Here is an 18,284-nt window from a genome sequence, read left to right as displayed (position 1 = left end):
GGAAATAATAAACTCATTATTCGAAGTCGTCGCCCAGGGGTCGTCCAAAAGTGAGATCGAGGTAGCGGCAATGCCAGTCCCATCCCAAATAGAAATTTGTGACGGAGGTTGAAGATATCTACTACGTCATCTCCGATAACTGGCAAGTTCCACAGGGCGTTCAGATCCTCCCGTCTACGACTCCTTACACGTGCCACGAAAGCTCGGTACCCATGGTGTACGTATCCATGGCGATATGGATAGGAGTTCACCTGCAACAAACGGGAAATTTGGAGTTAAAACACCAGAATTTAGGAGGAATTTTCGAGGGAATTTTTGGAAGTGGAAATAGACTTACCAAAAAAGAAAACATGAATGCGTCAGTAGCATGGCGACAATACGGATGTCCTCGATATTTTCCAGAGATAGATCTGGCACGAGTGGTGCGAACCCTCAAGATCCAAGTTTGAGGGTTAGACTGCTCTCGTCGAGATGACACGGAAACCTTAGATGTTGGGGCCGCAGCAGCTGGGGGAAATGAATCGCAGCTATTCCTTGAGGTGGAGGCACGAGGAGGGCAGTCACGGGAGAAGTGTTCTCCAATAACACCACAGTGGAAACAGGCCAATGGGCAGTTACGAGCAAAATGTCCGAACTTGTTGCACTTGAAACACCTCTTGAAATCCATTTTTGGAGTTTTCTTGTTGACTTCTTTAATCAAAGTCGCGGAGAGAACTGTGAGAACTTTGAGGCACAACGCACTTTTATTATCGATGGTGCATCGTCGGCAAAGATGGCTGCCATCGGGTGATCGAGAGAGTCCACGTCGTTTGATTCCAACATGTCGACCAGGTTAAAAAACCTGTGGTTTTGCGAAACTCGCAAAATCAGCGATTTTATTACTCATGCTGGGTAGCATGGTGACTAAAGTACGGGAGGAGGCGGTGCATGTGATCGAAAAGTTCGTTCACACGCCTGGAATTTATTTTGAACCAATTGGGAAATTATTCCTAAGTACCCAAGTTTGGTCCATAGCGGCTAGCACGGATGTTTCACCATGGCTGGCAAGGGCGGATCAACTCCAGCAGCATTTGAATCACACAAAAGGGCTGTGTGAAAGAGCAGGTCCATGGGGAACAAACTTCCGACTCGTCGTGGACCAATGGATCAGCGAGTTCGCGGAGACAAGAGAGGTTATCGCTGGATTATTGGGGTTGAACGACGCAAATAAGAAACGTCGAGGCCTTATCGATGGGTTGGGCACTGTTGCCAAGTCCCTGTTCGGAACTATGGATGCACAGGACGCTCACGAAATATTTGAGAGGCTTGCGCATCTGGAGAATGGAGTTAAGGGGGCTTTGGAAAGTTCCAGGAAACAACTGGAAATCGTGAACTCAACGCTCTTCCAGTTGGGTCACACGGAGGAGGTCATCAGGAAGAATGAGGAGATTTTGCTGAAGTCAATGCGGCTAATAGAAGGAGAGAATTCACAGGTGGCTCATAGACAGAATATAGATGAGCATCTGTTAGTCCTAGAAGCAATTTACAGAGGAGTTAGGGAAGACGCTGAGAAGATAAAGAAACTTTTAACGGGTTCCAAAGGGATATTATTCGATACCGGAGTTTTCACGGAATCTAGCCTAGTTGCTTATCTCCGTACTGCCAAACTACCGAAGGGATTGAGTTTTCCCTTCGAGATAGTAATTGGAGGAATGTACAGATTGCAACAGGTTTCAACCACCAGTGTTTCCGCCTTCGGTACGGAAATTCTCACGTTGACGGAGGTACCACTGGTCGACTCTCAAGTGTTCGACGTTATGCTGACGCATGGGATTCCAGTACGGTCATCGAACGAGTCTCACTCATACGTAGAGACAACGAGTGAACTTCTGGTAATGCATGGGCCGACGCAACAATATGTGCCAATGACCTCGGAGCAACTGAAAAACTGTAAGGAGATTCAAGAGCAATATTTGTGCACTGAATCATTACCAGTACAGTTGACAAGGGACTCAAGCCCTTGTGAAGTCCAAATATATTCGAACCCACAGAAAATGCCGGATGTATGCATGATTAGGCATTTACAGCTAAATCGTTTGCTGCTGATAAAAATGAGGAAAAGCAACGCGTGGTTCTACGTGGCTCCCGAGGCTGAGGGTGTTACGATAACTTGCGGAGATAAGGAAACTCGAGACGTTCTTCAGGACTCGGGTGTACTACAGATACCGGACTTCTGCGGAGTGGTTGCAAAGGACTTCACTATTAGAGGCCGGAAATCAATCGGAGTGGAACTGAATTCCCACATCCAGCCAAAGCTGAATTTGACACTGGATGATGACGTCACGGAAAAACTCGTTCAAGTGAAAAAGAACTTGAGCGATGTCCAGCTGACCAATGTGATTGGGAATGTAAAGGAGCTGAAGGGCCTGGAGGTGCACTTGGAGACCTTGAAGGAGGACCTGACCGGGCAAGAGGAGAAGTTCAGCACGGGCCTGAACATGCGTAACTACCGCGAGTACCTAACGCATCCGTCATCAATTTTCACTGTAGTAGTGGTGATTGCATTCATCACTGCGGGATGCCTAATTCGCTGGTGGTATAAAAAATCAAGGAGACCGTGGCTGACGCCTAAGAGAGAATCATCGCTTGAAGCAACGGGCATCGAATAGGTTAAAAGAAAATTGTAAAAATGAAATGTATCGTACCAGTAATAATATTTCAATCATGTATACTTGGAGGAGAAAATTATCAAACTGATAATTTTCTTACCCCTAGAAGGGAGGGATGTTATGCCCCAAAAGTGGAGCATAATTATCCAACTTATTTCACAATATGCCAATATAAGTGGCACACATTGTGAAATACAAATATAATATTAAGCAATTACTAAACAATTGGGAATATACGTGCAATCATGTATCACGTATATTCGCAATTAAAAGTAAGCCAGTGGAACTCGCATCAGCAGTTTCCACTGGGCTCATTCGCATGGTGTTATCATTACACCATGCAGATATGAGGTAATGACCACGACGTCATGGGCTCTCGATCAAATAAATACTCGAGAGACCATTGTCTCGGGGCCAGTAACTCGATTCCTATTGCGGTTCACCTGATACCTTCCGTATCAGTCTGAACACTTGAATGGTATCTAAAAAGTAAGAAATTAAATAAAGAATATTATTATAGTATTCGTTCGCGAGTGTCTTAATCTTCCAAATTACCGAACCCAACCGCTCGGGACTCTAACAATATGAACGCGCGTGGCCGCAGCTGCATACTTGTGATGCTTGAATTTTTCCACAACATGACGATTTTTCTGTAGTCTGCCACTCCAGTTGTAGGACAGTCGCGATTTTCACACCTCCAATAATAAGCTAAAACTCCATTTTTCCTTTGTTTTGATTCCCTGAACCCACTGTGCTAGAACCAAGCTGACTGCTAAACGTTAACAGCCCAGAACAACCCCCGGGGGTTCTCCCATTCAGCACAAACAAACAATTGTGATTCATCGCATCCAAAATGCAACAGCCTTCTTTTTCCTTCTCCAAATCGTTAGCCACTCGATCACCCACCAGCACTGTACCAGTTAGCAACTCCTCCGAGATCGTATCACTCAGCTGGCCGATCCTGCCATTGAAGTCACCCCCGATCAACAGGGGCTGATCACCATATTGCTCTACGATGTTACTAATTACTATCCGAACCAGGTCGATGATCGCAGTGAAGTCTTCAGTCCTTTTGAAGGGAGGGATGTAGTTTTGGCCCACAATGAAGCACGACTCATTGAGAGTGAGGTGTGCGAAGTTCCACCATCTGGATCGGTCTAAGATGACCACCTCGTACTGCTTCTTAGTCAAAAGCAGGAGACCGTGGCGGTCTCCCGCGTATCTCCCGCGTATCTTCCGCGTATCTCCCGCGACCTTTCTCAGTGCACCTGACTGCGCAGCTCTAGTTGCACGAGAATTTGTCTTCTACACAATGTGAAACAGAGTGAGAATCTGATTCGAGGTTTCCGTTATTCTAATCACATCTGTCCCACTCAAGGGGCCATGGGCCTCCCAGGCGTTTGGGACTCCATGTGCATTCCAAAATATCAAGAGGGCCTGGGGATTTTACAATTGGTTAAATGCAGAGAAAGCGACTTAATGCTCCATAAGTGAGTGCTGATTTGTCAACACCTCTTCCACCGTAGCCTGAGAAAGAGCCCTACATACATTCCTCCTGGCCCAAGGAGTGCTATCCGGTATGGCAGGGGGAGCAGCTTTGAAGACTCCAGTCTTTTGGTTCCAAACATGCCACACGTCATCGTACCAAACTTTGTTATAACCAACCTTGACTGGAATACCAGTCTCCTCGTTAGCTTTACCAAGTTGTCTTGGTCTCCAGACTTGCTCACGCTCCAATGGAGTACGATTTTTAACAACGAACACTGATGGATCCTTAATACATGAGCTTTTCTGCGTGAGGATGAAATCCTTCGCATCGAGGTTCTTCAACGTAACATAGTAACACTGAAGGCTCTCATCGCCGAGGGAACAAACACTCACAATTTTATTTCTGGCATTTTTCATTTTGAACTTGGATAAAAGAAAAGCTACAATTGCAGAAAGAGGATTTACGGCTGGAAGGTTCCAGCCCCTGAAGATAAGATTGAATTTTTTTTCCCGGATTTCTCCCTACGTTCAAGGCTCTCAATCACATTGTATAACAAATCAACCAGGTATTCATTGGGAGTAGAGATGCCACTGTCTTTCCTGTTTTCCAAGACTGTAACTCTTGCTGATACGTTCTCTTGCTCTTTTTCCTCACGCAACACATTTACATAACTCTCAATCACTTCGAATCTACATTGAGAGAAAAAGAAACACGTTGTCAAATAAGTCTTGTTTGGGCCAACAAAATCGCTAGTTGAAAATTACAAAAAAAATTGTTTGGTCGATTTTAAAAGCCTCAAACCTGAATAATTGTTCTACTTTCGACAGCAACGAAATATTTAGTTCAAGAGGCGGATAATTCACACCAGACGGTGCCTCTTCAGGATAAAAGGTCTCATATAGAGGAAAAATTAGCAACAACTATTTTATCCTCAAGTTATAAGATTGCTATCATATCATTATTATTGTTTCATTTAAGGGTTCATTTCTTGTCTGTAATTATTAGACAACCGAAACGAAAAACTACTATCCCTTATTTCACATAAAATGAAGATTTTTCGGGAGCGAAATACGTATGGGAGTATCGAATAATGAAGGAGTAGTGCTAGAAATGACATTTTTTGCGTGTACAAAGAATGCAATTTGTTTGAACTACTAAATCTATTTTTGCGACAAAAATTTGTCATTCCGGCGCACTCTCTGCATGTTTTGCAAAGAAATCCTTTTTTGATAATTTTCAAAAAACGATTTTCTTGGCACAAGTAAGCCTTGTATCAGAACTTTGTCGTTTTTCTGTCAGTGTACGGTCCTGTTCCTCAATTTTCGTGTTAATGGACTGCTCCGGGGTTTTCAGTTGATTCGAGAGGTCTTCGATTATTTTGCGCAAACAGAGCTTCAATACATGCAATAATTGCTAGCGACTCTGGAGACAAAGAGGAATCAACAACCAGGGGAGCATTTGGAATGTGGCCGCTCACTGTGTTCTCGGGGAACTGAAAAGATTGTGCCGGCGCCGGTAACATTTTCAAGATTTTTGGGGATCTTTGAGTTAGATTCTTATCCGAATCTTCACAATCAGAATCCCCCACTTTTCTTTTAGAGTTACTAGCATGAACCACAACGTCCTGAATAGATCTCTGCGATTTTTCACGATATTTAACGAGTAATTCAACGTTAAGCGGTCTTCCAATTTTAGGAGAATCAGCTGATCGTTGTGTGTGCCCAGAATCACGCGACACCGATTCACTAGCACCGTCACTGTTATTGCACGTTGGACGAATATTTTTGGGCATACGAACGGAACGATTAGTGCGTTGTAAGATGACTTTACTGTTCATATTCACGGCGTTACTGACTGTATTCCCCTCAGCGCGATTTACCATAGTATAGTCAACACAACGCCGGCCCTGATAAGGGCTCGATACTCCTTTCTAAACTCCAGGGCTCTTCGGAACACGTGAAACAAGTGATATTTTATTATTCAAAGACAAACTTATATTCTCCGCTACTGATCACTACTCAACAATCCCAAAAGAATAACTCAATTGAGAAAAACTCTAGGAAAAGCAGATGAGCAACAAAAACCGCGACTGCACTCGACGCTGGTATACTAGCGCCCCTCAGTTCTTTTTAAACTAATGAAATTCTTGATTAAACTCATAAATTAAACCAGCTATTATCAGATATTTCAGTCAAGTTCAGTTTTTTGTCGAATTGTTGTTTAATATTTTGAGACTTTTCTACGTAAATTCGGTTAAGGATCAGGATATCACCGCAGAATATTTGGCCAAAATAATGTGCTACCCAGTGTTTTCTGTAACCCTTTTTGCTTTGTCGATAGAGTGAGTACATAGGTCGAGTTGAAATGCTTACGCTCCCTTGCGCGAGAGTGTTAGGGCTTTCAGTTCGAAGGCCGTAGGGACAAGAACCCACTTGTCAATGCGAATAGCCATTTGGGTTTTTAGCTTAGTTTTAGTTTTAGTTTTCGTTGGTGGAGTCCTAATTCCTCTCTGGAGAGTGCCCTCTGATTTTTCTTCGACTCACTCAAGAGTTTTGAGGAAAACTGTGCTACCTGAGATACCTTTTTGCCACCTTTTACGTGGTTTTAGGCTACCTTTATCAGTCGTGATTTGCGCAATTTAGGTTGGGGATGGGGACGCTATCCTTTAGTTGTATTTCATTTTAATGGTTGGAGTCCACAATAATAAAATTATTTAAATTCTCTTGCGTAAGTTGAATAGCTACCTATTTATCTACAAATTCTGTGATACCAGAAGCAACGTATTTTGGTGGGGAAAACATTCATAACCGGCTACGGAATGCTCCCTTCCAGTGAAACAGCCACGTGGCTAATTCAAGCTCTCTGGCTCCCTTATTCTACCTTTTCGATGGATAATATCCACGATTTCAATATATTACAAATGGCGAACTATAGAGAAATTATTAGGTGTATGACTTGATTCTCGGCCCCTAGATTAAGTTCATTGGAACACCTATTTGAATTAAAAGATTTTCCCGCAATAAAGGGCATTTTGAAGCACCATCTGTGAGCGATGAAATCACTCAAGTCCGATTGTGGTCCGATTCACACAACCTGAAACAACATAGTAAATAAAAATGGCGTTCGACAAGCAGCACTTGAGGCACTCCCTTCTTTTCACTTTCCAACTTGGAAAAACTGCTGCAGAAGCACAAGAAATGATTTGTTCGGCTTTGGGAGAGAGTGCTGTATCTTATAGCACATGTAGAACGTAGTTTAAAAAATTTCGGAATGGAAATTTTGATCTCCAAGATAAAGAACGTCCTGGGCAACCAAAAAAAGTTGAGGACGAGGAGTTGGACAACCCACTCAATGAACATCTCTATCAAACACAACAGGAGCTTGCTGATACTCTCAAAGTGATTCAATCAGCTATTTTGAGGCATTTGAAAAGAATTAGGAGGATACAGAAGGAAGGTCGTTGGGTGCCCCATCATCTTACCTCAGAAAACAAGTCGACGCTATGAAATTGTCATGTGCCTACTGACCAGATTCAAACAAAAAGACATTTTACATAAAATTGTAACTGGGGATGAAAAGTGGATATTTTACGACAATTCTACGAGGCGGAAGTCGTAGGTTTATCCGGGGAAGCCGTCAAAGAGTACTGCAATAGCGAACATTCACGGGAAAAAATTGTTGTTGTGTATTTGGTGGGATTCCAAAGGTGTAATCTGCTATGAAATACTCGAACAAGAGGAAACGGTCACTGCTAAGCGTTATCAGGACCAACTGGTGAAATTAAATGATGCTATTAGAGAAAAGAGACCTTTTATTGGTAGTGGTACGAAACAAGTAATTTTGCTGCAGGACAACGCGCAGCCACGCACAGCAAAAGAACCCCTGAAAGTTATCTCTACGTTGGTTTGGGAAATTTTCCCACATGTGGCGTATTCTCCAGTAAGTTGATTATTGCACCATTCGATGATTCATGCATCAAGTCGTCCACAACAACCAAATTTTAAATTTTGGTTTATTATCATCAAAATCTCCGGATCTTTGTAAACCCTCTCGAAATTCGACAAAATTTTTGTCATAATCAGAATATCCATTTTGCTACTCAGCATAATAGAAAATCACTTTTTCAGTCGGTGTATCACAAATTTCTTTAATTTCATTCAAAAATCTTTTAACAAAAAATGTTTTCCCACAACCTGTGGGTCCACAAATCATGGCAGTGAAGGGATGTTTCCATCTTGTATCCATGTTGCCGTCTGATTAAGGATTGTAAAAAACTCATCATTTCATATACTTATATAAGATATTCAAAAAGTAGTATACATTTCAAAAGGGCAGGGGGTGTCGTAAGGCCCCAAGCGGTTGACCTGCTAAGGGAGCCTCATTGGCCAAGGACAATGCGCGTAGGCGTGTACAGGTAAAATACTGGAAATATACACATGTCCCCCTGTGGCCAATAGTAGGACACTGACTCTTTCAAATATAGGCTGATTTTTTTCTCACTTAGCCACAGTTTCCTAAAAGTTGTTCAGAATGACGGACCCAAACGATTTACCAGGGCCTAGTGGTACTTCTAGAGGAAATAACCTACCTCTGGAGTGCGATTTCGATTGGATCGATAATTTTAATCTTGACTTATTAAGGGATTTTTGATGTGGATTTATTTGAGAGTTTTAACCCCGAGTTCTTTGATATTCAATATGGTGGTGGTAAAAATGTGATCAATGATCCTGAGACACCTAAGCCATTGAAGACTTCAATCTAGATTTACTAGATCAACACAATGGTGAGTATCACATTTTATATTAATAATAATAATGAATATTTTTTTCTAAAAAATATTTTTACTATTGAAAATAAGTTCAATTTCAGATGCTCAATTTGACCAAAATGAAGAGGTAGAGGGCCCACCGTCAGCTCTGAGAACAATACGAAGGTCACGTCAGAGGCTCCCTCGTTTCAAACTCGACATACATGTGATGGAGTTTAGAATTAACCCTGTGCGTTGATGCATTCCTGACGATGGTTGTGGTTTAGAGGATATTGCCCAATATCAACGATACTTGGCGCAAGAAGGATATATCATCAAGGTCTATTCTCTCAAAAGAAATGGAAAAGATCATCCTGTACTCTACGATGGAGCACCTGAACTGACGAGCAGAAATATACCTGCCCAATATACCCTGCCCATTGTGTATTATCCGGAAGGCAGACACAACGAGCCGATTCAAAATTTACCTTCTTTTTTCGGGGCTACATATTATTGTGAACATTGCAATAAGCCCTACAACGCTCGAGGGCATGTTTGTGATAAAACTTGTGACAGGTGTCTGAAAAATCCTCCATGTAACTCTACAATCGTCGATAAAATAATGTGTGATGAGTGTAATCGAGAATTCTACGGTAATAAAAAAGCAGGGTCTTACAGCGGAAGTAAGCCAGCCGCATGTGGACACATAAAATTGTGTAAAAAATGCAATGTAAAAATTGATCATCGGAAAATTCAGAAACACATGTGTGACAAGTATTATTGTACCGTATGCCAGAAGGACGAAGATATTTCTCATCTATGCTACATGACTACATTGAAAAGTAAAAAAAAATTAACAATGAAACGCGTGGCATTTGTTTTAAATGACTTTGAGACAGGACAAGATGAGCTGATGACGATATTGTGAAGATTCAATAAAATCTTCAGAGCCCGTGCAGTGTGTGTAAACTTCGAGAAAATTTTTTTTAATGGCGAGGATTTGTTAATTACATCACATCGATGGGTAAGGCGTACAAAAAAGTAGTTTGTATTGCTCATAACGCGAAAGGTTATGACTCGCAATTTATTTTGAAGGATGTCATGCGTAGAATTAATATCGAGATTAAAGCAATTATTAACGGCACAAACATTATTTTGATGGATTTCGGGGATAATAAATTTATAGATAGTTTAAATTATTTCCACATGGCTCTAGCCAGTTTGCCAAAGGCTTTTGGATTGGGAGATATTGCGAAAGGTTATTTTCCACATTTTTTCAATACAAAAGATAATCGGGACTGTCCCGGTGGCTTGGCGCAGTGGGTAAGTTCGTTGCCTCATATGCGAAAAGTTCCGAGTTCAAATCCCGGCCGGGTAAAATGGTGCGATCTAACCATTTAAAGTCTTGATCATCATCGCAGTATACCCTAACTGGGTCGAAGCGATGTAAAATAACGATAAAAAAAAAAAGATAATTGGGGCTATGTAGGGCCTGTACCTGATGAGAAATATTACGGCGCGGATACGATGAATGTAGTACAAAATCGAGAAAAATTCATAGCTTGGTATAATGAACGAGTAGTAGAAAATTATGAGTTTAATTTTCGTGAAGAAATTTTCCATTATTGTAGACTTGATGTTACAATTTTGAGACGAGCGTGTGTGGAGTTTCGTAAATTAATTATGAATGCTGGGAATGTTTGCCCTTTTACAAAGTGTGTCACGATTGCTTCGACTTGTATGTGGATTTTCCAAACAAATTTCTTGAAAGAAAAACAGATAGGTATCAGGGAGGATATCGTTTAGGAAAAACATAGTCAAAAGTAGCAATTGAATGGCTCCTGTGGCGTGAACATTGCGAGCATCATCGAATAATACACGCCGGGCGTACTCGAGAACACAGGACGGAATCAGGGCATCGGCTAGATGGTTATTGGGAAGATGATGAAAATAATAAAAAATATGCATATCAGTTTCACGGGTGTTATTGGCACGGTTGTCCACGGTGTTTCAAGTTTAACAGAGATAAAGAGTTGAGCCACAAGGTTACATTAGAGAGTCGATATGAGAGAACAGGAGCAATTACAGGGGAATTGCATAACTTGGGTTACGAAGTCATTGAAATGTGGAAATGCGATTTTATTCGTAAAAAAAAGACAGATCTCGAGTTGTCAAACTTCGCTGAAAACATCGATCAGCAAATCTTTATTGTCTTAGATCCGCGCGATGCTTTTTTTGGTGACCGCATGGGAAATACCGTAACACACTATGATGTTAAAAAGAATGAAAAAATTCGCTATTTCGACGTGTGTTCATTATATCCATATGTTTTAAAGACGGGGATTTTTCCCATCGGTCACCCCACTGTACATGTAGGGGACGATTGTCAGATCATATGCCCTAATAACGATATTTTGAGGATAGAAAGGCTTGTAAAATGCCGCATTTTACCCCCGCGACGATTATTTCACCCAGTTTTACCTGTCAAAGCACACGGTAAGCTACTGTTCCTTCTCTGTCAGTCATGCTGCGAAGGCCTAGTCCAAGACAACTGCCCTCATGATGACCCCACTGGCCGCGAGTTTTTGGGGACTTGGGTAGCCCCAGAGCTTGGTAAAGCAGTAGAGGTGGGATATAAGATTTTGGCAATTAGTGAAATTTGGAAGTATAAAAAAACAACGCATTATGATCCTGTGACACGAACAGGAGGTTTATTTGCCGAGTATATAAACACTTTACTGAAAATCAAACAAGAGGCTTCCGATTGGCCAGCAGAATGCACAGATGATGAATCCAAGGATAGATATATAGCTGAATATGAGGCGAGAGAAGGTGTAAAACTGGACAAGGATAAAATTCAAAAGAATGCTGGATTAAGAGCAGTAACAATACTTTATTTAAACTGTCTCTGGGGTAAATTTAGAGAGAGAGGAAATTTAACGAAAAAGGCAATTATTCGAACATATGAGGAGTTTGCCAACATAATGTTCAATCCTGAAATCGAAGTGACAGGGCTTGTCCCTATCGATAACGAGACTCTCTTCATGTCCTGGAAACATTTAAACGAAGTTGCGGAACTGTCTACCAAAGCCAACGTTGTTATTGCGGCTTATACAACAGCTCACGCACGTCTCAAGTTATATTCTTATTTAAAAAAACAGCAAGAACGTGTTTTATATTATGATGCAGACTCGGTTATTTACGTGAGCGACGGAAGTAACGAGTTTCCCACTAGGGAATTTTCTAAGTGATTTGACCGATGAAGTCGAGGGCTACGGATAAGGGCGTTTTATTACGTCTTTTGTCTCAGGCGGTCCTAAATTTTATACTTATCGTGTAAAGGAACCGGATGGAACCATCGCAGAAGTCAAAGGGGTTAGGCTTAATTACGAGACGCGTAAACAGATTCATTACGACTCGATTCGTGCCCTCGTTGTCGATAAGGTAGAGCCTTACCAAATAAACTACAAGGGTATACGACGGACAATGTACGATGACGTCATCACGAAACCCGAGAGCAAGATTATCAATCTCGTTTTTTTAGATTTAAGCAAATTTTATATTTTTTAGATGATAATTAGATCTAAGTTATTAAAAGTAATTTTTTTAATGTAATTTTTTTAAAGAATAATTTTTTTTCAATGAAAAAACAAACGTGAACATTCTTTTTGCTAGTTACTTAAATTTAAAGGGAAGTAAATTTTTGGAGGTATTTTCTGTTTGAAATGAAGAAGAGGAATATATGATGCATTTTTTTTTATTCAAAAACCTTAATTGTAAAAAATACATTTCTTTTTTTAATTTAAAACTTGAAACTAAAAATAAATTTTTTTAAAAAAGAAAATACATTATATCCTTATTATCCCTTCCCGGCGGCTGCGGGCCGCACTCCCACTCCTCTCGGCCTACATCCGTCTAGCCTCGCACCTCAGAGCCCGGATCCACTGAGCTCTTGAGGTATGTGGGTCCATACCGCCCTCCCGCCGATCTCCTCTGAAAAACAAACACACAAAATTAATAAAAATGAAATGAGGGTGATGGCAAGAACAGGAGAAACGGAAGGTAGGCAGAAAGGGTGGGAGGAAGAAAGCGAGAGGGAGGTAGTCATTGGACGGGAGGGATAGATAGGAAGGGAAGGTTATTAGAGGGGAAAAGGAATAGAAATTGAATATGAGGGAGGGGCGGGGGGAGAGGGAAAGAGAGAGAGAGAGAGAGAGAGAGAGAGAGAGATTGATTGATTGAGTTTATTGCTGTACATTCTGTTGTACAAAATTATGGTGGCAGAACCTCGTAAGCTGGTATACAGTAAATCGCAGTGAATATCATGGAGTAAACAATACATGCTAATAATAATGGATACATAAAAAGCAGAGTAAGATGAGAAGGAGCAATATGCAACGGAAATAGCAAGCTTCGGCGGGTCCTAAACAAACGGGTGAATAGCAAGTGCGAAAAGGTAACGATGAAAGAGGGAAGAGTATAAGAATAAGAAGGGATAGGAAGACTGGGGCAGCAGGGGAAGGGAAAGTGATGAGAGGAGAGCAAAGGGTAGGAAAGGCATTAAGAGTTGTCCCTCAGATAATTCCGCACAGCTAATCGGACAGACGACAGTGTGGGAAGGTCCCGCACTGCAGAGAGAATTGAGTTCCATAAATAAGCCGCAGACACGTGGAAGGAGGATCGCATGGCTTCAGTCCTGAAAGGCTTGATCATAAGGGAACTCACATCACCCCTCACCGGCCGCACGGCCCGACTGTCCACAAAAAAGTCAGCCAGATACACCGGCTGACCAAAGCGAAGGATCTTGTAAGTGAGGCACGCAAGGAAGTACTTCCTGCGCACTTCACACGTCGTCCAGCCAAGCCGCAGACGATAGGGAGTGATGTGCTCGTCTCTCCTTAGCCCAAAGATGTATCTAACCTTCATATTGATGAGACGCTGAATCACAGTAGCAAGTATACCAGACAAACCATCATACACGAGACAGCAGTAGTCGATCAGGGGGAACACCAAAGCCTGAATGAGGTGTTTACGCAGACCCAGAGTGGTACCGGCTCTAAAGAACCGAAGGCGGTACATGACAGAGTGAACCCTCTGCGTCACCTGCGCCACATGTCCCTTCCAAGAGAGCTTGTTATCCAGAACCACTCCCAGGATGCGCACGGAAGTATCAAAAGGAATTGCAGAGCCACCAACGTTGACAGACAAACCGGGCAAGGAATAGACATCGTTAACGAAGACATTAGAGCCAAAAATAATGGCTTTCGTCTTCGCCACATGCAGCTTCAGCCGATTTGCATTAGCCCAGTCTGTCCCACAGTTAGCACCATGCGGCGAATGGCATCCTCTAACTCCTCACGTGGAAAGGTCAGGTAAATCTGGAGATCATCAGCATATATGAGATGCCGAACTCCAGGCCCTAAGTTTACACCAACATCATTAATGAACAGGAGGAATAGCAGAGGACCTAGAACAGATCCCTGCGGAACTCCCCTATTCAGCTGACAGAAGGATGAACAGCCACTCGCCCCGCCTAGTGTAGCCTGCGAACGACCACCCAGATATGATGCAAGCGACCTCAGTGAAGAAGCTGAGAAGCCATAGCCTAACAGCTTCCGCAGCAGCAACACGTGACAAACAGAATCGAACGCCTTGCTGAAATCGAATAACAGCAGCATCGTCAGCTGCCGTCTATCAATACCCGTCCTAATGTAGTCTGTCAGTTTCAATAGTGCCGTCTGCGTCCCATTGAATGGACGAAAACCCATCTGCAGGGAGTCCAGAATGAAGCGCTCAGCAAGAAAGCCGGAGATTTGCTGGGAAGCAAGTTTCTCCAGCACCTTGGAGAGGAAACAGAGCAAGGCAATCGGCCTGAAGTCATTAGGTGACACCGGGTTTTTCACCTTGCCAAGCGCAACAATAAGGGACCTCCTCCATTCAGAGGGAAAGCAAGACCGAGCGAAAGAGATGTTAAAGAGCATCACTAGATAAGGTGATAGAATCGGCAGGGCAGCCACAACCACGGACCTAGGAACCGCATCAGTCCCTTCAGCTTCGGTAGAGAAGTGCCGAACAGCCTTCTGTACCTCATCAGCAGGGACTGGCCTGAAGGGGAAACCCACGGCAGGAGGGATGGCCCCTAGTTCAGCCGAGTCCAAGAACCCATCCAGCGAAAGCTCCGTCTCGTCAAAGGACACCAGCAAAGCAATGATTCAAGAGATCAGGATCGAAATCGGGTGTTGAGTCATTCCCAGTCACCCCACCAAGCCTTCTGAGCTCCTTCGAGATGAGCGAAGGGTCAGAGAGTCTCCAGCCTTCGCTGGAAGAAAAGTTGACGTGCCGCCTCAACCTCACGATGAGCACGATCACGAGCTGTGCGATAGGTTAAGAGTACCTGACGAGAGTGAGTACGTTTGTACACACAGTACAGGCGATCTCTCTTCGCTACAAGAGCAACAATACCATCAGTAAACCACGGCTTGCGCTTCGAGGACTTCCTCACCGTCTTGAGCGGGACAGCAGCGTCCATGGCGACTCCAAGATTACCGCCCAGACATGCAGTCATTTCGTCTGGAGACGACAGGCCATCGAACACCGACCAGTCGCTCCCGGCAAACTGCGACAATAGCACATCAAGATCCAGAGCAGCAAAATCCATGTAAGTGAAGTCCCTACTCACAGATGGGCGAGGCAGGACAGCCTGTATTGTTGCAGTGATAAGATCGTGACCATCCGCAAAGGAGGTCTCTGTCTTCCAGTAGGACAGAAGCGTGTCACCATGATCAATCAGGCACAGATCAAGCCAGAAGTCTGAGCCATGAGTATGATGAGTGGCACCATGCGGCACAAGGCTCAGAGAAAAATCGGAGCAGAGCGAACGCACCAGAGCCGCATCAGGGTTACTCATGGACAGCTGATCGGCATTGAAATCCCCAAGGATGACCTTGGAGCTATAATCCTGAAGAAACCCCTGCAGAGAGGGGATGAAGTCATTATCCTGGAAGAAAGGAGCATGTGGCGGCCTATAAACCACTGCAACAAAGACTGGAAAGACACCATGACAGGAGATTTCACAGAATAGATACTCGGGGAAACCAGGTCTTTTAGTCCACACATGAGAGGAGGATGCGAGAACTGTGACCCTGAAGCAGTTATTGATGAACAAAGCTACCCTGCCACCACGCGTATTGCGATCACGCCTGACGAGCCTATAGCCTTCCAGCGAAACGACATCGTCATCAATAAGAGGGCAAAGCTTAGTCTCTGACATGGCGATAACATGAAATGGAGGACGAGATTCCAGGAAAAGCCTGACTCTCTCAATGTGAGCTCTGAGAGAGTTCACATTAAGATGACAGATACGCAAACCCTCCAATTCCAATATGGCTGCCGCCTGACTGTGCTCAAGGTAGGAATGAGTTAGTGAAAGCGGAGCGGGAGACTGAGAAAAAGAAGAGAGAGGAAGAGAAAGATTGAAGACAGGAGATGAAGCAGAAGCAGAAGAGTTTATTGAGGGCCCGCCATGAAGTTTTTTAATTCAGCCATCGATGAGATTCTGGTTGCAGCATCCTCCTTCATTTTCTTTATGAACACAGCTCCATTTCGAATGAAGGTATGAAAGCCTCTCTCCTTGGCAGCAGTCCTCACAGCGCGTCTAAGATTGCGGAGATCTTGCGGGAGGAACTCGTTGATGTTGATGAGTGATGGCTGCAGGGGAAGTGTCGCTCCAGAGGCAGACAGAAGCTCAGCTGACAACTGAGACGAATGCAGCTTGCTATGCCTTGCCTTCGCGATCACTAACTCACGAACGAGTTCACCAGACGAGACTGACACCAAAAGTGATGAGGACCTGGCAACACCAACAGCTGCCGTGCTCGTAGATACTGAAGAAACTACAGCTCTATCATCAGCGGTATCCACAGCTGAAGGCTGCCTCATCCGAAGAGGACGCCAGCTGCGAATGTCATCCATCTGAATAGAGGAAGACACGGCACGAAAGATGGCGAACGATAGTTTTCTCATATCACAGTTCGCAGGCGGATCAAGGCCTGAGATGAGGATGTCCGATACAAGCTTCATCCTTTCTGCGTTGATCTTCGCTAGAGAGTCAGTCAGTTCCTTCATCGTCTCCTCAACGGAGCTCACCCTGCCCACGACGGCTCCCGACGCTTCAGCTGACGCACCAGCAGACACCGAGACAGAGTTGGCTATATCCTCCTTCATCTGCCGCTGCTCCTCTTCAACCAAGTTGACTCGCTCCCTCAGTGCCCCGAGATCAGTCTCTACAGATTGCTTCAGGCTTCTGATCTCCTCACACTGCTCAGCCACAACAGCCTCAACGTCATCAACACGCTTGACCAGGGCTGTAAGCTGGTCCAGAGCTGACAACTTAGCCTTGACTTCCGAGAGTTCTGATTGAACGGTATCGAGCTTGGTGGATAAGGCATCAAGGTTCTTAGTGCGCTTGGTGATCACTCCCAGAGACTCTATACTACTGACGAGAGCGGGGTCAGATAGTAAGGGTGACCCGCTTTGAAAAGCAGCAGCTGGCGGAGGTGGCGGTACCTGGAGGGAGGGGGCAAGTGTCAGAGGACTGAGGGCCCCAGATCGTGATGAAGACCTGAGCCATTGGAACTCGTTGAGTTATTGCGAGTGAGCCTTAATAGAGCGGGAGATGGAATACCACTAGCGCTGTAGCATGGTTGACATATCCGAATTTTTGACCCTTTTTCATTTACGATGATCTGTGTTTTCATGCATACAGAGTGATAGTGAGTGTCGCAAACATGACAGTGCACCATCTTTGACCCCCCAATACGTGCGCATTTACCACAGGGTACTTTGTCCCCATCCGCCATTTTGTCGGCCGTAAAAATGGGGAATGTCTAGTGAGAGAGTGCGAGCTGGTGACAGTAACTAGACGGGAGTCGGTGAAGTAGATGCCAGTGTGCACAGATAGTGGTACGCGCAGTGTGCGTAGGTAACTGGTCACATCTGGTTCCCGCTGGTCAATAGTTGATTTTTGACTCACCAGTGGCGTCAGCAAGAGAGAAGGTGAGAGAGCCAGCCAAACGATGACACCAAGAAATTTGCAGGTTAAGGTGTCTTCAAGCGATTTTTTAGAGGCAATAAAAAAGTAAAAGCGCAACCAACAAAGGGGGTTTATATCTCCAAATGTCGGTTGCAAAGTAGCGCATGCAACTAACCTGCAACAGAAGCACTTAGGGGGAAGAAATAGGCAGTAAGAAGTTCAAACCGAGAACAAACAAAACGTGCATGTAATGTACTCACAGTAGAGATATAGACAGAGATAAAGAGAGAGAGAGAGAGAGAGAGAGAGAGAGAGAGAGAGAGAGAGAGAGAGAGAGAGAGAGAGAGAGAGAGAGAGAGAGAGAGAGAG

The 18,284-nt window shown here is 43.8% G+C and overlaps 1 protein-coding gene across 1 annotated transcript in view; it reads right to left on the bottom strand.

The window, feature by feature from the left end:
* Positions 1-12,753: 12,753 nt before the first annotated feature.
* Positions 12,754-18,284, bottom strand: part of LOC107042098 (GPI transamidase component PIG-S) — a 309,102-nt gene continuing 303,571 nt past the window's right edge. Inside the window, exon 7 of the mRNA XM_015262979.1 lies at positions 12,754-12,877. Coding sequence (XP_015118465.1) covers positions 12,813-12,877 — 65 coding nt within the window. The 3' untranslated portion in view covers positions 12,754-12,812. The remainder of the gene's footprint in view (positions 12,878-18,284) is intronic.

This window comes from Diachasma alloeum, unplaced genomic scaffold (genome assembly GCF_001412515.2).
Source record: "Diachasma alloeum isolate Michigan unplaced genomic scaffold, Dall2.0 Dall_scaffold_00416, whole genome shotgun sequence".
Taxonomy (NCBI): Eukaryota; Metazoa; Arthropoda; class Insecta; order Hymenoptera; family Braconidae; genus Diachasma; species Diachasma alloeum.
The sequence above is the reverse complement of the archived record's forward strand: the minus strand, read 5'-3'. Positions and strand labels throughout refer to the sequence as shown.